The following is a 23,519-nucleotide window of genomic DNA, read 5'->3' on the forward strand; positions in this document are numbered from 1 at the left end:
CTGGCCCACTACCACTATCCCCACTCAGCCTCTCGCAGATATCTTCATTCCATAACCAGTGGCATTTTATAGTGGTTACTCTCTGTGGGAACTGGACTGGCCAGCACAGACTAAAAAGAGAAGTACAGGCTTAGGATTCCTTTTTGAAACCTCTATGTCCAAAATCAGTCAAACCACTAAGGTCCTCACACGTCACTGATCAAAGAACACTTCTTAGCCCAAACTGCAACCACAGCTGGGGAGAAGGACCTACCTACCTCTGAGAGGCTCTGGTCAACCACACTTGCCCACAGTGATTATAGGGTGGTTGTACAGGACTCTGACGAACACTTTAGACTTTATTTTTAGATCCAGACATAAATCCATTTGAAAGATGTCCATCAAGATGCCATTTTGAATGAAAAATTCAATTATTCCTCCAGATGAAGAGTAAAACTAAAACCAATGATTTTAAAGAAGAAAAACAAAGATGACTGCAGAATAACTGAATAGTATTTTCCTATCTAACATAGTTCTTAGTGCTACTAAGAGTCCTCACAGAAAGTTATGGCTAGTGAGAATTCCTTATAAACCAGAATTATGCTGTGTGCCCACAGTACAGGATGAGCCTAAGGATCTCTTTAATAATATTTGCAGGACTTCCCTGGTGGTCCAGTGGTTAAGAATCCACCTGCCAATGCAGGGGACATGGGTTCGAGCCCTGGTCCAGGAAGATCCCACATGCTGTGGAGCAACTAAGCCCATGCGCCACAACTACTGAGCCTGCGCTCTAGAGACCACGAGCCACAACTACTGAGCCCAGGTGCCACAACTACTGGACCCCGTGCGCCTAGAGCCCATGCTCTGCAACAAGAGAAGCCACCACAGTGAGAAGCCCGCGCACCGCAACTAGAGAAAGTCCATACACAGCAACGAAGACCCAACGCAGCCAAAAATAAAAAAATAAATAATAAAAATAAATTAATTTAAAAAAATAACATTTGCATTTCCATGGCAAGGTCCTTTTAATGAAGGCTTTGCTACTGAGCATTGATGACTTCCTTGAGTTCCTTTGTCAAATGGGGAGCAGATGTCCATAAAAATCAATAAAGTGACAAGAATTGACCACTGTGTTAATTCCTATTAAAATGGCTATAACCACTTTATGGGTTGGTGAGTGTGGGGAGGTGGGAGTACAGGGAAGCAATATAAGTCATATTACGTTAACGACCATTCTCTCTTAATCTTGGAGGAGAAAATGCTCCATTTTTTCTCACCCACCAGATGTATTCACATGCTTATTTATTCCCAGGAAGAATAATACACACTCAGCTCACTCTCCCTACATCTACTTTGTGTACCAACTATATACTCTAGAAATAGAGTGGACTGGCTTTAAAGAAAAACTTGGTTTATGATTCCATTTAATCAGCATAAACACCTTCAAGAACTGAATTGAAAGTTTTGCTTGTCAAAATCTACATACCCTTTTCAAAAGAGGAAGGAAGATTTAAGCACAAATTTGGAATCACTAGGATATTAAAACCACCACAACAAAAAAAAAACCCCTTAGTGACAGATGTGATACTACAATTGAAGACATCAGTTGTTTTCTCTCTCTCATACCCTATACCTTAAAAAAAAAACACAAAACTTTCCTTTCATCACATCTAATGTGTATGTTGCTGCATTCTCCAAATGTGCATAAAGCTAGGCTGAGCAGACGTGTAAAATTAAACAGTAGTTAGTAACATTAGGCCAACTTCCAAATGAATTCAGACATTTTGGGAATATTAAAAAATGCAAAGGGAGCTTCCTTTGGCAACATTCAACAGTTATCTGATTATTCTTCTCATGTGTTCTGTTAATAGACTAGGAGACTAATTGCTGAGGCACTTACCAATCCCTTATTTAAAGTTTCACTTTCAAGGTATGTAAAGCAATCTCTTAAGGAACAGTGCATGAGGATATTTGAAATGTTAATAAAAGGAAGGGATGCAATTGTATAGAAAGTGAAGGTTTTGCAATTAACTAGAGTTAAGAAAAATAAGATCCTGTCATTTCCAAATACTATGAAGCACCGTTTTACATGTTTGGTAAACATTATTCACAAAAATACAATACCAAGTTTATAATCTAAATCAGAGTAGTTAAGGAAGAAAAAAATTTTTAAGTAACATTTATAAAGCAGCCATCTTACTGACTACTAAATATATCACCTGGCTTAAATATTAGATCATTTATTCACTTTAAAAATCAAGGTATAGGGAGAGCTCCCCACCCTACCCCAAATTAAGTCAGAGCTTGTAAGCTCAGTACATACCTCTATGTAAAATCTTTAAACTCCACAAATAAGTAAGGCCTTTAACGACCTAAATTGAGAAAGAGAAAACAGGACAATGATGGTTTTTATAAGGAACTTTCCACATTTAAACACATAATCATATCAGCTGTAATTTCTTCCTTCCGAAGTCTGTTAACCAACACTCATTTATTGAACACCTCCCATTTCTGTGTCAGGCGCTGTGGGGACACCGAATGTATAAGCTACAGGTTCCTTCCTTTAATGAGCTCACAGTGTTCTGAAGATAAGGTACGATGAATGAAAGAAATGGATTTGTGTGCACATAATATGACCTGGAAGTCCATTGACGAAGTTCTCAGTGGTGGTGTGGGCAGAAAGGAGAGGGACAGGAAAAAGGGACAAAGATTTTCACTTATTTTCTATACTTCTGTACATGAAAAAAAAATTTTTTTAAGTCATGACATTTATGACCGAGGAGAGACCTTTTTTAAAAACTTAACTAATGAAGACAATGGGTGGACTAAAGACTACTTCCCCTGACAGTAGTCAGGAAGGCTTTACCAAAGTGCCAGGCCCTGAGTAACAGATTCAATTGATGTGAAGAAAAGTGAAAAAAGCATTCAAGCCAAGGTAAAAATATATGGTCAGAGTGTTGGGGCAGTGTATTCTTCAAAAATATCGAGGTCGTGGAAGACAAATGCTAAGACACTGTTCTAGATTAACAGAGACTAAACAGACATGACAACTAAATGCAACGTATAATCCAAGACTGGATGCTGGACTAGAAAATTTTTTTCTTTTGGTCTGTAAAGGGTATTATTGGACAACTGGCAAAATCTGAATAAGGATTGTTGATTAGATAATAATGATGTATCAATGCTCATTTTCTGATTTTGATCCATATACAGTGATGATGTAAGAGAATGTCCTTGTTCTTAGGAAATACACACCTGGAGTAATTAGGAGTAAAGGGTCATGATATTTGCAACTTATTCTCAAATGTTTCAGGAAAAAAATCTGTACATATATATTTAACCAAATGTGGTTAATTGTTAACAATTGGGGAATCTGGGTGAAGCATCTTTGGGAATTCTTAGTATTACTCTCACCAGTTTTCTGGAAGTTTAAAATAATTTCAAAATAAAAAGTTTCCCCCAAATATTTTAAATGATATTAGGGTAGGAAACGAGAAAGTATATCAAGATGATGATCCTCACAAGCCAGTCTGACTGATGCAAGTATGTGTGGAATCATGTAGACAACATTGAAAGGGCAAGTAAAAGAAATAAAATGAGAAAATACAAACATCTGAGTTAGATTTTAGATTTTTTTAATTTAACAGACTGGGTTAAGAGTAATTAGTCGAATAAGGTACTGAAGAGAAGATGTTTCCAAGACCCTAAGTACAGGGGTTCTAAGTGCTACCTTCTGTATGGGAAATTTAATCATTAAAAGCTTTAAAAATCTTTATATAGAAATTGCTGTAAAAGGAGATGCATATGTTTTTATTCATACCCACTGACCCTGTATGCACATGAGTGTGAACTTACGAATTTCAAGGTTGACTATTTATAATTAGGTATCAGATACAATGAACACACCACTATTATTAAAAATTTACTGTAAGAATTTTAAAGTACCCATCATTATAGAAATTTTTAAGTGAGTCAGTAATATAAGAAAAAGAAAAAACTACCATTATGAGAAGTAACTGAGTAATTTACATATCTTGAGAATGATGAAAAGAGGGTTGGAGCTAAATATGCAAGGATTTTAGTTGATCAAAAAAGACCAAGGGCAATATTAAAAATAGAAATGCCAAGGGAAAAACCCAATTTCCAAATACTAAAGGTCTAGAAGAAGATAAAATCTATATCAACTAATGCTGAGCAGAAGTTAACATATTTTAATTGTTCTCACTGAGTGGAATGTACTCTTGAAAAATTTGCTAACGCATTATAATCAATTCTGTGATATATTTTTCTATTTTAAGAGAACAGAATACATATCTATAGCAAATGATTTCTTCCAGGATTCAGACTAAGTGGCATTATAATAAACACATGTACTCTGAACAGTAAGATAGTAAAAAAAGAAAATATGAAAATAGGAATAACTAACACAGAAGAAACAGGACAAAAATATTCCCTTAAATGCTTATAAAAATAACATCAATAATAAAAACAATTTTTTCTTTGAGTAGTAGGACAAGGTCATCTTATTTAGCTGGAAGTAATCACCCTCTGAGCTCTGGAAATAGGGTTAAAGTTCTCAACTTATAAGCTTAGTTGCATATTTTAAAGCTCTCTCATTAAAGATAACTCACCACTGAAAATTAGTCCCACAGAAAATGAATAATCAGAAAACACACAGGGGAAGGAAATCCACCATATTCAGATTATCAGGCAGAGAAAAAGTAAAACAAATACTGATTTTATGATACTTGCTAAATTTATAAGTTTTGTTGGAGATTCAAAAAGAAAATATTATTCTTCCAACTTTATCAAAATAGACTACATTTTCCTTTAGAAGAAGAATAAACCATGGGGAGCTAGAAATCTGTCCATTGAAAATCTAGAGGGTATTATTGGTATTCAGTAAGCTAGGTTTCACAACGACTTGACAAAGCCTTGACACTAAAAGTACTTATATCTGCTGTCAGTCACTCACTCCTTGACATGTCAAGTGCACAGCCTTTCAGGGACAACTTCAATCAACATTAGCACTCAAAATACAGTACACAGTGTCACTGCTTCAGAAATGAGAGGAAAAATAAAATGTGTTAGATGGCAGGGAAAGGTAGAAAGGCATTCCTCTTTATAGGAGACCAGATTCCAGTGGAAAGTAATAAAAATCACTGAGCAAGCTGTAAGGCTGAAATCAACCAGTTTATATGGATTTCTTTTTCTGGGAAAATATTCTCTTGCCATACATCCATCAAGAGAAAATTTGAACAACATATCATAAAGGCTGACAGGGGTCTATCCTGTAATGAATGTTGGATCTGTGGACCTGTATAGCATGCCAGACTATTAGAACCTGGAAAATAAAGTTACTTTCGGGAGGAAGAGATGCCTAGATGTGGTTCTAAGACATGAAAAGAATCTGAAGCAGTTGTATGTGTTACTCTAGTATTCTCTCATTCATACTTCTCTTTTCTACTTTTAAACCTCATTCTCCCTTTCATTTCTTCCTCTTCTTTTTTCTCATTTTCTTAGGAAAGCAAGTGAAAAGGTATGGGGCCTGGAGTCAAACTGCCCTGGGTTCTAATTATTACTGACTAGCTACATGATATCTCTAGGCAAGCTGTTTAACTTTTCTACACCTCATCTTGCACTTGTATAAAATATGTACAATCATCTGTAGAGTTACTGTGAAGGGTAAATGACATAATATTTGTACATAAAACATTTATCAATGATTTTCATAAAGAAGTACTCAATATACACCTATTTCCCTCCTCTCTCCTGATTCTGTTCCTTCTGACTTGGCAAAAGAACCCATGTGCTTCCTTGGCCTCCCTGAGGGAACTCAAAGGGAATGACGTTGATGCTATCTTCAGAACACTAGAGGAGTGATGGTCAAGGATACTGGGAACCCAATCAGGCTGTGAGAACATTTACTTTACAAATCATGTCCTACAAACCATCAATTTGCTAGTCTTATTTTGATTGGTAGAACCCTTCCACTGGTGTTTGTTAGCTGCAGCAAAGGATTATCCAACTTTGTAGTCTACTAAAATTTCATTAAAAAAACACACTTTGGAAGTATTATACAAGCTTAGGCCCTAGCAGAGTTTATAAAAAGTAGCAGATGAAGAGTAAAATTATCAAAAGCATTTTTTTTTTTTTACTCTGGCCACAGGCAATTTTCATTACTATGACCTGATAAGCCATAAAAGCTGGTGAAATTGGACACATTTTAGAAAAAAAAAAACCAGCCTCATTTTTTAAAATGTAAGGGTTAAATGCAAATAATGCTTTGGGCTAGCACTTATTTCAAATGCCTTTCACTAAAATCACTGTCATATTTTCAATTAGGTAAGCCCTGCATTGAAGCTGGATTTTTTTTTTTTTTTTTGCTGACTCCATTCACTTCACAGGCTTCCTGCTCCAGTAGAATTGAAAAGACCGATGGCCTTGTGTGGCTGCCCTACACAAGAGGGAGGCAAGATTTATGAAGTCCAGGAAGAACAAGCTTCTCTACTGAAGAAGGCAGATTCCTATTTTAGCCAAGTTTGATAGATAATTGAGTATAGAACTCATACTTTTTGCTGTTTCAATTGGTATCCCTCCTTTTTTTTTTGCCCTTTAATATACATGTTTTTAAACTTTAGAGCTAAGAACTGCCAAAAGCCACAAAGCATTCATTCCCCCCTGAGATTAAAAGAGGAAATGAAACATTTTTATTTTCATCTAAAATAGTGCTTTAAGTAGTCAAATTTCATACTCATCTACCTAAACATGTAGATTAGAAGCTACTTAGCAGCAATAGCATCAGGAAAGAAAGTTCTCATCACCCTGGGCAGTTCTCACTAATAATTAGAAAGAAAAAAGGAAAGCTGTGAATTACAATGAACTAAGACTAAATAAGTGTCCATGTTGGATTAAAGGATTTGTGTTGTCAGTTTGATGTATAATGAATGTGAAAATCAGCCATTTAATTAAATGGTACATGGTATAATCACTTTGTTCTGCACTAAACTGCTTAAGTTATCAGAGCGCCTTTAGTTTAGCAACTGTTTACTATTACACCACCCACGACTTCTCTTAAACACTGTTTAGCCTATGTTATTCCAAATTTGAAATCTGGAGTTTATATAGTAATGTTAGTTTAGTTGATATAGTTCATCAGTTTAAATTAGTGAATATAGAAAAAAGGAAATCACAAAGGGTATAAACTCCAGATATACATGGTGAAAAAATTAAAAACCAAGTACATGAAGTCTGCAAAAATCTTTAAGACTAAAGTAGTATTTTCTTATAGATGGTTTTATTTTAATAATTTAGGCTTTAAAAGTATTTTCTAATCATATGCCTATAACTACAAAATGTCCCTAAAAAAGCTTTCTTTCCGAAGATCGTGGAAATTTTACTGGTTAACAAGAGTAGTAAGGTCCCTGCAAACACATGAAACTAGAACAGGTCAGAATATGCAGGAAATTCCCTGGCAGTCCAGTGGTTAGGACCCAGCCCTTTCACTGACAGGGCCCAGGTTCGATCCCTGGTCAGGGAACTAAGATCCCGCAAGCCACACGGCGTGGCCAAAAAAAAGAATATCCATAAGCCTGAAAACTGTCATGTGTCTATGTCATTATTGTAGGTTGGTCTATGAAAAGAAGAAAGGACAAAAATGATAAGAGAGTTAAGAAGGCCCTGGCAGTCAGCATGGATTGAAGAAAAAGAAAAAAAAAATCCTGAGGATATAAGGAGAATAATGTTTGACTATAGAGATTAAATCACCCAAATTTCATAGAGTTGAAGCCATATACTCACCGCCACTGCAATTCTTCCAAGGACATGCTCTGGAATTTTTCTATATACATCCAAAGATCCCCCTGTAGAAACAAACATGTTGTGTTACAACAAATGAAACTACTAAAAAAGTGCACTGGGCCCCTCCTCTGTGGATCCATTGTGAGACTTCTTTTTCTCTACTGACATCATGCATTGGATGTCTAGGGTAAAATTAGCTTTTTAGTCCAATTTTATCAATATTTATGACATAATCATACTTCCAGATGAAGCATAACTAGATACTTTCATTTTATTCTCAAGTGTATAATCATACACATGTAAAAACTGAAGGAACATAGTGAAGGACAGGCTAAGAATCTGTACTTTATGTAAACTTAAATACATACGCAAAACTAAAGATCAATAGGACAATCATATCTAGGTATCTAGCTTGTGTTAACAGTTTTCTCAAAGGTAAACCAGGACCCTATCTTAGAATTTTCATATTAACCAAACAAAAGCTGGTGCGTATAAAGTTCAAAATACACATAAAAACTAATAAAGTAAAATAGTAACGTTAACATCTATCTAAATGAATGTTACCCTTCAAATTAGGTACCATGACAAGCAATCAACATATTCCAAAGATACTATCTTAGAACAAAATGGTTTTTTCTTTCTTGGAAATTCTCTTTGATACAATTTTGAAAACCACTTCATGAGGTTAAAAAAAAAACTCCTTATGTCATAACATTTTTTCACTAAAATGGTATTCACTAACATCCTTCACCTTTACCAAATTCAGCTTTTGGTGGTTTCCAAAAAACAAAATCACTAGATTGTGAACATGATAAAGGCAGGGGTCATGTTGTTTGTTTTTAATTTTCATCAACCTAGAAATCAGCACAACTAACAGAGAGTACATATTCAATAAATATCTGTCAGATGAATAAATAAATAAATTTAAATCGCCATGAATTTTACCAGCTAGGTTAAGTTGCTCTGAAAACAGTTTCAAAAGAAAGGACTGCAAACCATTTGCAGCAACAATAACATCATTAAAATAATGGCATAACTTTCCCAGGAAACTATTTCAAAGGAACCAGTATTCATTTGGAAGTATAAATTTGAGTATGTTTGTTAAATTTTTAATCTTGATTTTTAATCAAGTAGTATAAGAATTTCAGGAAGATATGCAAAGAACCACTACTTTACTCATATTAATGATATGATTATATGAGAACTATTTTAACCACATGTAATAACCTTTCTTTGAGTCAAGGTGAGGTGTACAGTCTTTCAGTTCCATAAAGGAATTATCCAATATATTTGAGAAACAATTTTTGTTTCTATCAGAGGCTAAAAATTCATATTTAACAATTTTACCACTGGATGCTTTATAAGTATGCCTCGTAAGATGTTGACATGGAGCATATTATCCTTTTCAAATGCAGTTAAGTCTATTTTGCAAATATAAATATTTTTATGTCAAGTTTTCCTAAAGCTGAACAGAGAAAAAATTATTTTTCCCTGTAAAAAATATTATACTAATATATATTCCATATATATAAAGATACTGGTTTTGTATTTATCTTGTTTAAAGCAGGAAAATGATCACTTCTTTCATTAACTTTGTCTTGTAGTTTCCAGATTCTGACAAGAAGCTGGAAAACCACAGTGTTAGTAAACCTTATGCTTTGGTTCTGGGTGCTACCGGGAAGAGAATGAAAAAAAGACACTTCTGCAATGAGGTGAGCCATCTTTATTTACTAAAATGGCATTTTTATTATAGATGCAAGAAAAGTGAAAACACGGTAGAAAAACCATTTCATGTTCTCATTGATCTTTCAGATGAATTGGCAGTTGCAAGGATGAACAATCTCAAGAAGATCAAGCTTTACATGTTGGTATTTGGAATCCTCAGAAATGTAGTTTAGTGGGCCAATCCCTTATGAAGTGAACAGCTTGAGTAGCTCAAAACTAGGAGGTGCAAATCTATTCACATACACTACTAAGAAGTGCTAAGAGAAGATTTATTTTTACATAGGCTATAAATCAGGGCTTAATTAGCTAAATGGATAGTAGTCAACAAGCTAAATCAAAAAACCAAAGATTACATTACTACCATTATTAGTGGAACAAGCCAAAAAAGAATCCCATTTTGAGGTAATTCACTGATTTTTCTAAATATCTATTTAATCTCAGTTATATCCCACTCTCCTTAGCTATCCATATGGGTAAATCTTTACATAGCTGGCTTTGTGTCATCACAGATTCATCCCGTCCTTGACATAATCATTAGAGAGAGATACTGTCAGAGGCAAAAAAAAATTGTGGCAGAGCCACTTAGAATCAATAGTTCCTACTAAGCCGGATGAGTTCTCATGCAATTAAAATAACTCTTTATCAGGCTAAAAATGGCAGAGGGTTTTCAGTTGAATTTTTACTGAGTTTTACTATCATTTCTATCCTATAGGCCTAGGCAATCTTTAGACTCATCAAATCATCAAACATTAGTGCTGGAGGGACCTTAAAGATCAGCCCAATGACTTTGTTTGACAGAGGAGGGAAACTGAGTCCAGAGAGGTGGGTGTTCTAGTCACAGCCATGAGTCAGTTGATGCCAGAACTCGGAAAAGATCTGAACCTTTGAACTGCAAAGATCTAAAAAGTTTCCCCATAACATCACATAGCTTGAGAATCACACATGAACTTTTTAGTCTCACTGCAATGTGATATTACTATATGACACATACTCAGAGAGACAGTTTAATCTTAGTTGAGGCATTGGTATTCAAGGCATATAGATACTCATTTATCTGTTGAATGGTTGCTTTGAACCTTCTCCTCATGATTCCAAGGTCACTGGTTTACTCTCTGTGACCTGTCACTTCCTCGGGTTCCCTGGCCTCAGATCATCCCTAGCCAGTCATTTCCTTGCATGCCACTATCCACCACGGGAACCGGGAGGAAGAGTGCTAACATAATAGCAAAAAATCCATGTCAACTGCCAAACAACTACACATTTCTGTTGATGAACTGGGGCTATCATCTTCACGTAATTAAGCCAAAAGAACTCATGGGGTAAGGTCTGTGTTTATCCTAATACAGGGCTACAATATAAAGTAGTATCTTGCATGTGGGATAAACAGATATGTAGTAAATGAACAAGCAACATTAGTTTCATATTCATCCCAACATTTTCCTTAAAATGATCATGATTATTATTAATACTAACAAAATTGAAATCTGGAGCCACAAGCAAAAATTTCAGAAACTCTCTTAGTCTCTTCCAGTTGAAAAAAATAAAGAGCCGTTTCTTTCTTTGCAACATGGGTTTTGGGGGAAACAACTTATTCCCATGATGGTAAACCAAATACATGTATACAGATTCTGAGATGCTATATTTGGGTATTTCTGAGTGAATTTAATTTTGACTTAATGAGAAGGCCTATCACATCACTCCCCTACTTGAAACCTTCCAATACATCCTAACAAATTCAGACTGAAACATAAATTCCTCACCATGACCTACAAGGCCTACACAATCTAGCTTCTGCCTATTTCTCTGGCCCCCTGTCTGGCCCCAGGTCCTCTCATCACTACTCTCAAGTCACCATGGCCTTCTTGTGGGGCCTGATTACACCAAGCTTGCTTCCCACATTAGAGCATTTATACTTGATCCTCTGCCTTGAAGATCTTCCCCATGACCTTCCCTGAGCTGGCTCACTGACATTAAAGTCTCTGCTAAAATGCCACTCCCATAAAGAAGCCATCCCTTGGACCTAGAGACTGTCATACGGAGTGAAGTAAGTCAGAAAGAGAAAAACAAATATCATATATTAACACGCATATGTGGAATCTAGAAAAATGGTACAGATGAACCAGTTTGCAGGGCAGAAATAGAGACACAGATGAAGAGAACAAACATATGGACACCAAGGGGGGAAAGTGGTGTGGGGGGGGTGAGGGTGGCGGTGGTGGGATGAACTGGGAGATTGGGAATGACATATATACACTAATAATATGTATAAAATAGGTAACTAATAAGAACCTGCTGTATAAAAAATAAATAAATAAAATAAAATTTTTTAGTTAAAAAAAAAAAAAAAAAGAAGCCATCCCTGACTGTCCTATATAGCAGCGGTCCCCAAACTTTTTGGCACCAGGGGCCAGTTTCGTGGAAGACAATTTTTCCATGGACGGTGGGGTGTGGGGATGGTTCAGGCGGTAACGTGAGCAATGGGGAGCGGTGGGGAGCGATGGGGAGCGATGGGGAGCGATGGGGAGCGGCAGATGAAGCTTCGCTTGCTCGCCTGCCGCTCACCTCCTGCTGTGAGGCCCGGTTCCTGACAGGCCGTGGACCAGCACTGGTCGATGGCCCGGAGGTTGGGGACCCCTGCAATACAGCACCTCCTCTCCTTATTAGTCATCATCTACCCTGCTTTAGGTTCTAACTAGACTTATCCCTCTCTGAGAGTGTACTGTATGTTTCTTGTCTCCTCTTCTAGAATTTAAGCCCCATACCAACAGGGATTAAGGCTTGTTCACTGTTGTCCCCCAAGTTTAGAACAGTGTCTGAAAAAAAGTGCTCGATTACTACTTGGAAATAAACAACTAATATAAGATTAAAATAAATAATGAGAATTTACACTAACAGAACAGAACTAGGGTTGAGATAAAGCTGTCGAGAAGTTTAATTGAGATAGGAAGGGAAGAGAAGGAATGATAGAGGATGGCACATAGTTTTTGGTCCATGTATTTTTTTGAGGAATATTTTGTTTATTACAGAGAGAATGAAGGTCCAAAAGAGAGAGGGTGGTTAATGGAGAAACTCCACCATGGGGATGCACATGTAAAGGGACTGACCTTAAACAGCTTTTCATGTGAGAGGTGCATCAGGTGTGTGCAGTTGTTGCTAAGCTATAGGTGGAAAAGCAAGGAATTATGAGAGCTCATACCTGATGGTCTATGTTGTCTCTAAATGAGAAAGAGGTAGGTAAAATCTGGGGGAGGGTAATAAAGTTTTATAGGAGCTGATGTGGGAAATAGCAGAGAAGATGGGAATGGGGGAACAAAACTTAAGAAGTAGGGAATTTTAGTGTTCAGGGACCAGTTAGGGTGGAGTAAAGGGAAGCTGCCAACAGCAGTACGAGAAGGGCTTCAGGCAGCTCAAGTCAAGAGAGTGAGGAGTCTCAAAAAAGAGGTTAAATATAGGTTATAAAGTGAATATTTTAAGATAAGGACTTAAAGTATTAAAATGTAACTAAAAGGTGACATCACTGAAAACAGCAGGGTAAGGTCCTCTGAAAATTCTCTTCTCCACAAAAGCAATGAAAAAACAGACAAAAATTGTCAAAATCAACTTGTTCAGAACTCTTGAAATTAGCCAAAGGATTGTAGCACCCCAAAATTGTTTATTCAGGACAACGCTTGAATCTTGGTAAGAAAAGCAAGCTTTGTGGCATTTTAACTTGCCCTATTCCCACTGCCTGATCTCCAGCTTCAGTGCAGCCTTGAAAACCAGCAGCCTGCCATCACAGTAAACTCCAGCAGCCTGATAGCCACTGCACAGGCAGAACTGAGTTGGTGCTCCTTCATATCCACATTCTCATAAAAGTTTCACTTCTGACCTGTTTGGGGGTTCCCTGGAAGACCCCACTTGCAATGCTGTCTTTATTTACACCTTATACAAAAAACCTTTTCCTTAGGGGCATTTACTGGAAACAATTAGAAGCAATCAATTAACTCTGTAACTTACTGAGGTGGTGGATAACAGTTTAGGTAAACAATAGGCTAACCAAAGGTCTTAAAAGGAAAAGCTGGGGGATGAGATGTCAATAGAGGCTTTGAGGGACTTCCCTGGTGGTGCAGTGGTTAAGAGTCTGCCTGCCAATGCAGGGGACACGGGTTCGAGCCCTGGTCTGGGAAGATCCCACATGCCGTGGAGCAACTAAGCCCGTGCGCCACGGCTACTGAGCCTGCTCTCTAGAGCCCGCAAGCCACAACTACTGAGCCTGAGTACCACAACTCCTGAAGCCCGCACGCCTAGAGCCCGTGCTTCAACAGAAGCCACTGCAACAACAGAAGCTACCGCAAGGAGAAGCCCGTGCACTGCAACAAAGAGTAACCCCCGCTCGCCACAACTAGAGAAAGCCTGTGCGCATTAACGAAAACCCAACGCAGACAAAAATAAATAAATAAATAAATAGATTTATTGGAAAAAGAAAAAATAGAGGCTTTGAAAAGCTGCAACATATTCTTGGGTATCTAGGATATATGCATGCACAAGGCCATGTGCATGCTCAGGAAGGCCTGGAGGAGGCTTTCAGCAGTCACCTTGGGCTGAACATGAGGCTCAGCACAAGCAGGAAGCAAAGACTAAGGCAGAGTTATCAACTGGTGGGAGAGTACTAGACTTATCCCTCTCTGAGAGCGGCAGAGTACTGAAGGTGTGCCCCAACACACTCAGAACCCTTCAGCAAAGACTGGGAGACTTATTAGCCCCAGGCATTTAAGGAAATCTCTGTCTAATCATTAGCTGACCAGTAAGCTAACTGAAAGAGGCTTCAGTGGCTATACACTGGAGACAGAAACACTACAGAATAGTTTAGAAAAGTCACTAAACAAACATATCCAACAAAAACAAACCCTGGGGATGAGGGAGAATCTGATTTCTAGAGTTAACACATTATATAATTTAAAATATCCAGTTTTCAACAATAAAAGAGACACGTAAAGAAACAAAAAGGTATGACCCATACACAGGAACAAAAGCAATTAACAGAAACTGTCCCTAAAAAAGCTCAGATGTTGGACTTACTGGAAAAAAATCTTTAATCAGCTATGTTAATATACATCCATATAACTAAAGGAAACCGTCTGTAAGGAACTAAAGTATGAGGATGATGTCTTCCCAAATACAGGCTATCAATAAAGGGGCAAATTACACACCCTCCCAAACATATACATACATATATATATACACACATATATACAAATCTCTCTCTCACTATCTCTCTCTCTCTGTGTGTGTATATATATATATATACACACACACAGATATATAAAATAAAGTCTGGAGCAAAGCTTTTGTACGCTACTGAAAGGAAGTTGATATTAATCTGATAAGTTGTTGATATTAATCTGAATAAGTTAAGATGATAACTGTAATCTCTAGGGAAACCAAACATACACCTTAAAAATATAGTAAAAGAAACCACAAGATAATTTAAACAGTACATTAGAAAATATCTATTTAATATAAAAGAAAGCAGTAATGAAGGAACAGAAGAACATAAAAGAAGACTTAAAGAAAACAAGTAGTAAAATGGCAGATATAAATTCTAGCTTGTCATTAATTACATTAAATGTAAATGAATTAAACACTCTAACTGAATGAGAGACTGACAGAATGGATAAAAAAATTATCAAACTCTATGCTGCCCATAGGTGATGCACTTCAGATTCAAAGACCCAAATAGGTTGAAAATAAACAATGGCAAAAGACATAACAAGCAAACAGTAATCGATAGGGAACCGGAATGACTATACTAAATTAGACAAAATAGACTCTTAGGCAAATGCTGTGACTAGAGACAAAGAAACACATTTTATAATGATAAAACACTCAATTCATCAAGATGATATAACAATTACAAACATACATGCACCTAACAACAGAATGCCAAAATATGTGATGCATAAACTGACAAAACTGAAGGGAGATACAGACAACCAAAAAAATACCCCATTTCAATACCCACTTTCAACAGTAGATAGAACAATTTGCACTAAAGATTAACAAGGAAATAAAATACTTAACTCCATAAACCAACTAGTCCTGACAGACATCTCAAGAACACTCCACCCAACAACAGCAGAATACATTTTTCTCAGGTACACATGGAAAATTCTCCAGGACAGACAATATTTTAGGGCATAAAACAAATCTCAATAAATTTAAAAGGACTGAAATCATACAAAGCATGTTCTCTGACCTCTAAGGAGTATTAGAAATCAGCAACAGAAAGACAAATTCAATGTGGAAAATGACACACTCCTAAATAAAAATGCGTCAAAAGAGAAATCACAGGGATTATCTTTGTGGGGAATTAGAAAACACTTCGAGATAAATGAAAATGAAAAAAACAACATATCAAAATTTCTAGAGTGCAGCTAAAGAGGTGCTTAGAGGGACATGTATAGCTGCAAATGCCTACATTAAATAAGAAAGATCTCAAATCAATATCCTAACTTCACAGCTTAAAAATACAGAAAAAGAGGAGCAAACTAAAAACAGAGCTAGTAGAAATTAATAAGTATTAGACCAGAGATCTAACAAAATAGAAAAACAACAGAGAAACATCAAAGAAATCAAGAGTTGATTTTTGAAAAAGACAAAGAAACTGATCAACTTTTAGCTACCCTGACCAAGAGAAAAAGGGATAAGACTCAAATTAATAAAATCTGGAATGAAAGAGAGAACATTAACACTGACTTTACCAAAATAAAAATGATTACAAAGGAATACTAGGAATAATTGTTTACCAACAAATTAGATAATCTAGATGAAATGAACAAACTTCTAGAAAGCCACAAAGTACCAAAACTGACTCAAGAAGAAATAGAAATTCTGAATAAACCTATAACTATAACTAATAAAGATACTGGTTGGTAATTTTAAAAACTACTCACAATATTACTCAATCTTAAAAAGAAAGTAAATTCTGACATATGCTACAACATGGGTAAATCTTGAGGACATTATGAAAAGTGAAACAAGCCAGTCCCAAAAACACAAATACTGTGCAAGTTCACTTAGCTGAGGTATCCAGAGTAGCTCAACTCATACAGACAGAAAGTAGAATATATTCGCTACCAGGGGCTGGGAGTAGGAGGCAAAGGAGAGTTATGGCTTAATGGGTATGGGGTTTCAGTTTCGCAAGCTGAAAAGAGTTCTGGAGATGGACGGTGGTGGTTGCATGGTAATGTGAATGCACTTAATGCTGCTGAACTACACACTTAAAAATGGCTAATATGGTAAATTATATATGTATTATACCACAGTTTTTGAAAAACTTTTGGGAAAGACAGTCTTATGCACACAGTCTTGCTAATCCTACTTGGCCACATAAGAATGGGCCTTGGGGCTGGAACACTTGCTTACCAAGAGATAAAGAGGCCACACAACCTGTCCTGGGTTTATCTCCTTGTTTTGGAATATCTTTCCGTTTTAGGCTCAATGTGTACTCCTTTGTCTTGATTAAGCATGTGCATCAATGGACCTTAGGCATACCTCCAGCTTTCAGTATTTCTGACTCCACGGGAGTAGGGCAGAGTAGGGGGTACTTTTGCTGCAACACAGATGGGTATGTGCAGGCCAACTGCCCTGCACAGACTGCCAGGAGGGACCTGCTGTTGGCCATTGGGAACTGACACCCACTACTAAAGCTGATCTTGCTCTCTTTTTTTTTTTATGTGAGTAAAGCATTGTTTAATCCAGTGCTTGATTGTACTCCGTTTTTCTTGGCAACTCTAATACCAAGATGCAGTGGGCAGCAGTGCTTGGACTTCTCCTAATGATAGACAACAAATGCCACCTGACCACAAAAACTACTCACAAAGAAAACCCCAGGACCAGATGGCTTCACTGGTGAATTATACCAAACGTTTTAAGAAGAATTAACATCAATCTTTCACAAACTCTTCCAAAAAAGCAGAAGAGGAGGGAACACTGTCCAACTCATTCTTTGAGGACAGAATTATCCTGGTATCAAACTCACACAATGACATTACAAGAAAACTACAAACCAATATCACTTAAGAATATGGATGTAAAAAACCTCAACAAAATACTAGCAAATTGAATCCAGCAACATAGAAAAAGGATTATACAGGACTGATTCAATATGCAAAAATCTATTCATGTAATACACTGTAACTATGGAATAAAGGACAAAAAAACACATGATCATTTCAATAGACAAAAAAAGCACTTGACAAAATCTAATGCCAATTTATGATAAAAATACTCAACAAACTTGATAAATGACATCTACCAAAAACCCAGAGCTAACATCATACTTAATGGTGAAAGACGGAAAGCTTCCTTTCTAAGGAGCAAAAGAAGGATGTCTACTCTCACTACTTCTATTCAACACTGTACTGAGGGACTTCCCTGGTGGTCCAGTGGTTAAGAATCCGTCTTGCAATGCAGGGGACACCGGTGCAATCCCTGGTCAGGGAACTAAGATCTCACATGCCGCGGGGCAATTAAGCCTGTGCGCCATGACTAGAGAGCCCTTGCGCTGCAACTAATGACCCTGTGCGCCACAACTAGAGAGAAGCCTGTGCACTGCAACAAAGAGCCCACGTACCGTGATGAAGGATCCTGGGTGCTGCAACTAAGACCCAATGCAGCCAAAAAATAAATAAATAAATAAATATTTTTAAAAAAAATTTAAAAAAAGCAAAACAAAAAACCACTGTCCTGAAAGTTTTAGCCAGGGTAATTAAGCAAGAAAAAGACATCCAAAATGGAAAAGAAGATGTAACACTACCTCTATTTTCAAATGACATGATCTTCTATATGGAAAACCCTAAGGAATCTATAAAAACCTATTAGAGTTTAAGGAACAAGTTTAGCAAACTGAATGCAAACTGGTGTAAAATGGAATGGAACAGTCTGCCAGTGTTAAACATAGAGCTACCATATGACCCAGCAATTCTACTCCTACTGACATACTCAAGAGAAGTGAAAACATATGTCCACAAAAAACTTGTACACAAAAGTACATAGCAGCATCATTCACAATAGCCAAAAAATGGAAACATCACAAATGCCCATCACTGATGAATGAGTAAAGAAAATGTGGTGATCTATACGATGGACTATTATGCAGTCATAAAAAGTAATGAAGTACTGATAAATTTTACAACATGGGTGAACCTTGAGAACATTATGCTAAGTGAAAGAAGCCAGACACAAAGGCCACATACTGTATGATTCCACTTATCTGAAATGTCCAAAATAGGGAAATCCATAGAGACAGAAAGTAGATTAATGGTTGCCAGGGGCTAGAGGGAACAGGGTATATGGAGTGACTACTAATGGGTGGGGAATTTGTTTCCAGGGTGATAAAAATGTTTTGGAATTAGTGGTGATGGTTACGCAATCTTGTGAATATACTAAAAACCACTGAACTGTACACATTAGAAGGACGAATTTTATGGTATTTGAACATACCATCTTAATAAATACATTTTTTAATGTAACAAAAATTGAGGATTCAAAAAAGGATGATGAAAAGTCATAAAGTAATGACATGTACTGGCTCTATGAACCCACTTTTTCTAGTCAGTCTCCTTGAATACTAATTGTCATACTTCCCATATGTTTGTAAGACTTTTAATTCTTGACATCTTCTATAACTAATTTAGAACACATTCTTATAGTAACAAGGTATCAATGATGGCCCATTAAAAAGTCTTGTGGGGGGCTTTCCTGGTGGTGCAGTGGTTAAGAATCCGCCTGCCAACGCAGAGGACATGGGTTCGAGCCCTGGTCCGGGAAGATCCCACATTCTGCGGAGCAACTAAGCCCGTGTGCCACAACTACTGAAGCCCGCGCACCTAGAGCCCGTGAGCCACAACTACTGAAGCCCACGAGCCTAGAGCCCGTGCTCCGCAACAAGAGAAGCCACTGCAATGAGAAGCCCGCGCACCGCAATGAAGAGTAGCCCCTGCTCACCGCAACTAGAGATAGCCCACGCACAGCCAATAAAAAAACAAAGTCTTGTGGGGAATGAACTAATTGTATTATTAACATACTGAGACTCCCCCAAATGAACTAAGTATATTTTTTAAATGTTGAGGGTTTTTTTTTTTGGCCGTACCGCTCGGCTTGCAGGATCTTAGTTCCCCAACCAGGGATTGAACCCGGGCCACGTCAATGAAAGCACTGAGTCCTAACCACTGAACCACCAAGGAACTCCCAAATGTTGAGTTTTAATGAGCTAGACATTAAAAAATTGAATATGTGAAATTTAAAGACTGCTTTGATTTCAAATAGGTAAACAATAACAATGATGACATCATTTTACTGATAGGGTCCCAAGAAATTTGCATTTTGCCAAAATATTCAGATTAAAAAAGATTTATCAAAATAGAAATGAACAAAAAATTAAGGAAGGAAGGAAAGGGCTAGAGTCCAAAGAAAACTAAACACATCTTGGCTAAACAGCTGTGTTGGAAAACAATTTCTTTTCTTGCAATTAAGATCCGATTTCTTTCTAAAAGACACAGGACATTGCGTTAATAGATTTCTTTAAAAGAAAATCTGTTTTGGCTATTGAAACATTAAAAGAACAGAGCATCTGTTTTGCAAGTGAAGACAGACTGTATGGAAGAATCAAGTATCAAACCACCGATTAGACTAGTATTTAATCTGTTCTATTTAAATTTTCAATAAAAGTAAATGAAATTACATTCTTGAAATTATGGCTCAGCTATAAATATTTAACAACAGGAACCCTTAACACTAAGATGTTTTAGAGCATAAAGGAGGTAATTATTAGTATATTTTCATTATTTTTAATTCTACTTGATACCTACATCAAAACCAGGTTTTAAAGCACTCTAATCCCAAAATCACTTTTAAAGTATTATAAAAGAGAAAACTCACCATCCATGAATTCTGTACATATTGAAATTCTGTTTTCCACGAAAAATGCACCATAAAACCCTATGATATATGATGAATCACACTGTAACAAAAATAAGACAAAAGTAGTTAATAGCCTGCAAGCCAATACCACAGGCATACTTTATAAGGAAAAATGACTAAGAAAAAAATTACCTTATAAAGAATTTCCAATTCAGACATAATTTGCTTCTGAAGTTCCAGTGTAATATCTAGTAGTATGACCTAAATATATAAAGGAATCAACATTCACACATTTATTCACCTTTAAATTAAATAGTCATATTCATTGTGAAATATAAAAACTAAAAAATATGGTGTTTCCTCTATTCATTCCACCTCTCTCCTCCCCACCACAACCTCCAGTAATACAAACTGTGTCCACATCTGTCTAACACTTTGTACTGGGGGAGGTGGTATAGAAGTGATTGATGGGATCAAAGAAAAAGCCAGGTCTCAAAGGTCAGTATTAACAGCTTTAAAAGTCAGTTAAGTTATAACACCCTTAATTTATACACCCTATTTTGGTCCATTGGTTATTTTGAGAAGAGGAAGATCGTAATGACCTTGAAACCATTAAAAAAATAATTGTCTTGTAATTCAGACACTGGGCAAAAGCAGAGAGAATAATGAGTAAAAATAACATTTAAAGTAGATTTTTAGTTATGAGAGAAATAAGGAGTTTTAAAAATAAGTCAGGTTTTTATATTCTTCCAGGTGGGTAATCTTTCTTTGCCAAAACTGTTATAAAACGTTGGAGCTTGAAGGAACCTCAGAAATGATTTCATCTAATTCCCTTCTTTTTTTTAAATTAATTAATTAATTAATTTTGGCTGCGTTGGGTCTTCGTTGCTGTGCGCGGGCTCTCTCTAGTTGTGGTGAGCGGGGGCTACTCTTCATTGCAGTGCATGTGCTTCTCATTGCGGTGGTTTCTCTTGTTGCGGAGCACGGGCTCTAGGCAAGCAGGCTTCAGCAGTTGCAGCATGTGGGCTCAGTAGTTGTGGCACATGGGCTTAGCTGCTCTGCGGCATGTGGGATCTTCCCGGACCAGGGCTCGAAACCATGTCCCCTGCACTGGCAGGCGGATTCTTAACCACTGAGCCACTAGGCAAGTCCCTAATTCCCTTCTTTTAGAGGAAGAAACCAAGGTTCTGATGAGTCATGAGGCCCAACAATGTCAGGGCCCCTCCCTGATTCCAAGGACCATGCACTTTCCAGTATGCCCTGAGGTTTTATGGTTTTCCTTAAAATATCAACCACTGAGTCAAATTCATAACATAGAAATGTACAATAGTATATTTATAAACTTACCTAGAACAAATTCTAGTTTATTTCAAACACTTATTTTTTTAAGAAAGAAGACCATCAACCATTCAAATTTTACTTAGCATTTCCTGTGAAGCCAATTCAAGGGAAATTGTTTTTTACTTAAAATAGACAGTGATGATAATAAAATAACTGGAAGATAATTTCTAAGATTTGTGGCAGAGTTTCTGACTCTAGACATTTCTAGATAAAAACTTAACATTCAGGATTACCAATAATAGTCTAATTAAACACCATCCAACACTGAACCACATTTTGTATTACAATGGCAGAATATGTGTGTGTGTGTGTGTGTGTGTGCGTACACACACACACACACATATATATATAATCAGTACTGGAGGAAAAAACATAAATTTTGAATTGCAAACTGCTGATAGAGCAAGGAAAGAAAAGGATAATCTCTAAAACACATATTTTATAGTCCTGACATCCACTGGGGGGAGGGTAAAATGAGTACAAAAAGGCATAGCAGTTTCTATCAAGAGTTTGCTTTAGGGTTATTTATAAAAGCTCTGACTAAAACTAGACTGTAAGTGTAATGCAAAACTGCCAAGAAGCATTTAAACATTTCTCCCAATCAATAGTCATTTGCCACAATATTCACTTACATTTTTGTTCCTGTATAAAATTTAGCAACAAAATTAATTCATCTAGTGTTGTTTTAATTCTATGCCATAAAATATTAGAGCTATTCACCCTACTATGTCAAGTACAGGGAATCTTTCAACCTGAAAAACTCTGCTAAAAGGAGTAAGGTATTATTTACCTTAAAGCAGTGGTTCTCAACCTTGGCCTCACGTTATAATTACCTTTATATCTAGGTGTTTATATAAATATATAAGGACACTTCTAACAAATCCTGATGCACAGGGCTTACTCCAGAATAAGGGAATCAGAATCTCTAGGGTTGGGCCTACATCTCTGCGTTTTTAAAAAATTTCCCAGATGATTTGTAACCCACAGTAAGGTTGAGAATCCCTTATTTAAGGTTTAAAAAATGCCATTTATCCAGTGTTTAGCATGACTAACTACTAAGATATATTGCACCTCCAGGCCCCCGATCAAGAAACAACATGATTCCACAAGGCTAACCAAAACCTTGTTATTAACCCAAAACTACCAGCTATGAACATATTCTCTTCACAGAGAACCTTAATTGGGCTCCTATGGCCTCAAATAAAGTTAAAATTCTAGCACGACAGTCAAGGAATTCTTTCACAGTCTACCTCCAACTTGTTATTCTAGCTCCTTCTCCCACTACTCCTTACCACAAACCCAATCTACATGTAAAACCAGATGATTTCTACCGGTCCACACGCATGTCCTGTGCTTTCCCCCATGCTGTTCCCTCCACTTGAGGTGTCTTCCTTGCTCCATTCCATAGTCACTGGCCATAAAACCTTTCCTATGCTTTAGATACAGCTTGAATGCCACCACCACCTCCACAAAGCCAGCCCCAAAGCCCTCCATCAGATCCTTTATCTTTTTCCTTATCACAAGCTGCCTTTAGCATTCATGCCTCATCTCCTAAAAACAGAAGCCTAGAGAGTACAGAGTGGTTGTAAGCCCCAGAATGGCAACGACTAAGTCTTGTGCATTTTTCTCTGGTCCCCTCCCCCCATATCCAGCACCCAGCCCAGGGTCTTACTCAAGTGGTGCCCATTAAGTGATGTGGGACTTAATTAAAGTACTCCTTACAAACATAATCCTACAAAGAAGAAGCTATTTCTAGACAGGAAGGAAATGAA

The 23,519-nt window shown here is 37.0% G+C and overlaps 1 protein-coding gene across 6 annotated transcripts in view; it reads right to left on the reverse strand.

Annotated features, from left to right (window-relative positions):
• Positions 1-23,519, reverse strand: part of MAP2K5 (mitogen-activated protein kinase kinase 5) — a 264,152-nt gene that overhangs the window by 149,722 nt on the left and 90,911 nt on the right. For all 6 annotated transcript variants that reach the window (XM_061181974.1, XM_061181976.1, XM_061181973.1 and 3 more), the window contains exons 10-13: positions 20,599-20,667; positions 20,425-20,506; positions 7,780-7,841; positions 2,303-2,351 (exon numbers count right to left, since the gene is read on the reverse strand). In XM_061181974.1, coding sequence (XP_061037957.1) covers positions 2,303-2,351; positions 7,780-7,841; positions 20,425-20,506; positions 20,599-20,667 — 262 coding nt within the window. The remainder of the gene's footprint in view (positions 1-2,302; positions 2,352-7,779; positions 7,842-20,424; positions 20,507-20,598; positions 20,668-23,519) is intronic.

Source organism: Eubalaena glacialis, chromosome 2 (genome assembly GCF_028564815.1).
Source record: "Eubalaena glacialis isolate mEubGla1 chromosome 2, mEubGla1.1.hap2.+ XY, whole genome shotgun sequence".
NCBI classification, from domain to species: domain Eukaryota; kingdom Metazoa; phylum Chordata; class Mammalia; order Artiodactyla; family Balaenidae; genus Eubalaena; species Eubalaena glacialis.